Source organism: Haplochromis burtoni, unplaced genomic scaffold (assembly GCF_018398535.1).
Source record: "Haplochromis burtoni strain Fernald_Lab_line unplaced genomic scaffold, NCSU_Asbu1 Contig_235, whole genome shotgun sequence".
Classification (NCBI taxonomy): domain Eukaryota; kingdom Metazoa; phylum Chordata; class Actinopteri; order Cichliformes; family Cichlidae; genus Haplochromis; species Haplochromis burtoni.
In genome coordinates, this window is record NW_024582596.1 from 140,163 (window position 1) to 143,829 (window position 3,667).

Consider the following 3,667-nt stretch of genomic DNA (forward strand, 5'->3'; position numbering starts at 1 on the left):
GTTATGTGTAAAACATTTAAGGATTCCTTTCATCCACCAGGTGGGACAAATCTATTCACAGTAATCCTGACTTTAAGTGTGTATGCTTAATTTCAAACTCCTCAAGTTTACGCCCTTCTGAGCACACACACACACACACACACACACACACACACATGTACACACACATTTCTATTAACTTTACATATTTTTCTGTTCCCATGTTGATTCCTCCTGCATGTCTTGTGTTTGATCTCCTCTCTGTGTCAAAACTGCAGCACGTCAGATGTATATATAGTACGTCAGTCAATGGTAAGTGAGCTCGATATGGCCAAAACAGCTGTTAACTTCCAAAGGGTCGTCGCGTCTCTTCTTAACCTAACTTCAACAACTCTTTGCTAAAGTTTCTTCCTTTCTCATCAACTTTATCCCCTGTAGTTACCACAGCTCTGCTCATCACCCTTGTTTTGAAAATTGCTACCAGTTCACTATTCCTCAGACATCCTCTCAGTTCCTCCACACGTACATCATCTAGATCAGGGGTGGGCAACTCCAGGCCTGGAGGGCCGGTGTCCTGCAGGTTTTAGATCTCACCCTGGGTCATCACACCTGAATCACATGATTAGTTCGTTACCAGGCCTCTGGAGAACTTCAGGACATGTTGAGGAGCTAATTTAGCCATTTAAATCAGCTGTGTTGGTTCAAGGACACATCTAAAACCTGCAGGGACAGCGGTTGCCCACCCCTGATCAGACCATTTGCCTTCCACTCTTCATCTTCTTCATAGCTGCCTGCTTACTTACAATGATCCTCTGTACTTGCCGTATCTGTCCTGCTCTCGCTCTCATTTTCTTTATTGATCAGCTCATCAAACTCCTTCCATCTCAACACACTTTCTTTACTCGCAGCAGACAGCACACTGTAAGCCTTTGCCTCTCTATCTCTTATTTGATGTACATTTAGTTCTTGCTCATTCAGTCTGTTTCCAGACGATACATAAAATACTGTAGTACAGTTTTCCTCACCGCTTCATCCAGCTTCTGCCATTCAGTCCTGGATTTTACCTTCACTTACTTCCTTATCTTGATTTCCAGAGGCACCTTGGTTTTTGAGAAATCCACAGCCATCAGCCCTACCTACCCAACACTACCTCATCACCTCTGTTCCCTCGGTCTACATGTCCACTAAAGTCTGCTTCAGTCTTGAAGCTTTAGCCTCAGCCTCAACTATGTGACAGCTCACGGTCACTTCAGAAAAAATTCAGGGAGAAAAAGTGGATGTAGGAGTTTGGATAGTAAATATTTTCATTCTTGTTTGCTACAAAATGTTTGTTTTTACTCATACTTCTAATTAAAATTATGTGAAGTTATGTACAAAAACAGTTATTTATTTTTTTGTTGAGTTCGATCAGATATTCACCTTCACATGTGAAGCATGCTAATATGAAACGTGGATAGTTACCCTCAGATGTGGCATCCAGTAATAGTTTTTCAGCACGAGGAGCTTGTGGTGTGTCAGCCCTAAACAAGTAGCGAGTGATGGGAGGCTGCAGGCTCTCCTGGCCACTTGTCACCTCTGCCAGTTCACAGAATAAAGTCACTCTTTCCTGCAGGAGCTCCAGCATCTCCTGGTCCTTGTGCTGCAGGTCAGCTGATTGGATGACAATCAATCAGTCATCAGTCTAAAACAGACGTGCAGAAAAACAAAGCCTGCCTCTTCACAGGTCTCCCTGGTTCATGTCGATCTGACAGAAAGGTCGGGCAGACCCCAGCCTTCACTGGATAAAATGAAAATGCTGATGCAGGACGCTTTAGTTTGAAATACAGTTCATGTAAATAACTATTCAGTTCAATTTTCAGTTTAATTTTATTTGTATGAAACAAGCTCAGACATGGTCTAAACAGGAGGAGACCAGTGCAGCTATGACTGTGGAGCAGAAACGGTTTTTCCTGCTGATTCTTTGGTCGACTTGTTATTTGTTCATATCTTCATTTAACTTCCTAGTTTTAGTTTGTCCTGTTCTCAGTTCTTGGTTGTTGAGAGTTTAGTTCCACTCTTGTGCCAATTTCCCGATAAGTTCATGTCTGTTTCCTCGTTTAGTCACGTGCTTCACTTCCTCTGCTTCTGGTTAGATGTCACTGCTCCAAAATTGTTTGCAATCAATACATCAGAAAAAAAGCAGCTTGATGAGAGAAATTCTGTGAGGCATTTGATGGTTTTACCGTTACCAAAGCTGCTTTGCTCTTTATGATTTTACTGTTTACTGTTGTTCCAAACTTGTGAAATGCTGCCTTCTTGTGCAAAAGCATTTACTGTGGGCAAAAACACAATCCAAGATAATACTGGCATGTCAGAAGATCTAAACGATTCCTGACACTAGCACAGATGTTCTGCCTGTGGATACTACAGCAGTTTACATTTTTAGATCAGGTTTGGTATGTTTGATACTCTGACAGGGCCTTTGGAATTGGTTTGGAGATCACAGTGATGTTCGGTCCAGTGGAACCTCTGTATTTGGTAAAAGTATGGAAACCTTTAAATAACTATTTAGGACCAAAAGGGTGAAAGAAAACCTGAGTATTCATCTTTTTGGTTAAAGTTTGTGGTAGAGAACACGTAGCCACCAGTAAGACTAAGCTACCATGTCGTCTTTTTCTGGTTCCCAGGTATTTGAAATGTAATTCAGTTAGTCTGTATATTCTCCTGACCTTTGAGCCTCCTCAGGTGAGCCTTGTGTTCCGACTCTATCAGGGGAAACTCCTCTCTTGATGGACACCTGAACACACAAAATCCAGACCACACATGCCGTCTTATCAGTCACATAACAGACACGAACGTTTTAGATTTGTCGGTTTTTTGTTCATAAACTAATTAGTAGACATTTATACCTCAATGATTAAACAGTTTATCACAACTTGGGTCTCATTTTTGTAACTCGACTTTATTACCCTGCCCTCACCTATGGTTACAAGCTCTGGGTAGTGACCAAAAAACGGGTACAGACAGAAATGAGCTTCACCTGAAGAGTGTCTGGCCTCTGGGGTGAGGAGCTCAGCCATCTGGGAGTTATTATTAGTATTATTATTATTATTATATAGGAACCAGTGTGCCGACCTCATAACGTATAGGAGGAAAGTACAGGCTCTATGAAAAACATGCTACATTTATTCTGCTCTGCAAATGCAAATAAATGTTTGTGTTTTCTGTGAGATTTACAGTCCATAATTGTCTCTGGGTAATTACATTTTTCTTTATATTTTCCAAAATGCAGAAATAAGACCCAAGATGTAATAAACCTCAGTTTGTAGACTACAAACCGATGGAAAGCTTTAGCATGTGTTGTGTGTGCATTTACCCACTTGCTGACAGCGTGCTGTACATGGCGTATCCAGATGTTCTTGTCATCCTTGGAGGCAGCATAAAACTCATACATCTCAGGAGGGGTGGAATCACTAATCAGATACATGCCTCGTTCCTGATTGGCTATGTCCCTTACTATTAGGTTCTGAAGGGACAGTACTGGAGGCTTGTCCTAAAACGTACAACATGGATAGTTTTAGTGAAATAAAGAGAAAAACTTGTTGTAACTATGTGTTTTTTTCACCCTCGTTTATCTTTTTATTTTCCATTTTAAATAAACGACTTAGTTCAGTTACATGAAGGCTTACACACACACACACACACACAC

The 3,667-nt window shown here is 41.2% G+C and overlaps 1 protein-coding gene across 1 annotated transcript in view; it reads right to left on the minus strand.

The window, feature by feature from the left end:
• Positions 1–3,667, minus strand: part of arhgef1a (Rho guanine nucleotide exchange factor (GEF) 1a) — a gene marked incomplete in the record, with an annotated part of 43,699 nt that overhangs the window by 9,108 nt on the left and 30,924 nt on the right. The window contains 3 exon segments of the mRNA XM_005937813.3: positions 1,441–1,629; positions 2,688–2,755; positions 3,339–3,511. Coding sequence (XP_005937875.2) covers positions 1,441–1,629; positions 2,688–2,755; positions 3,339–3,511 — 430 coding nt within the window.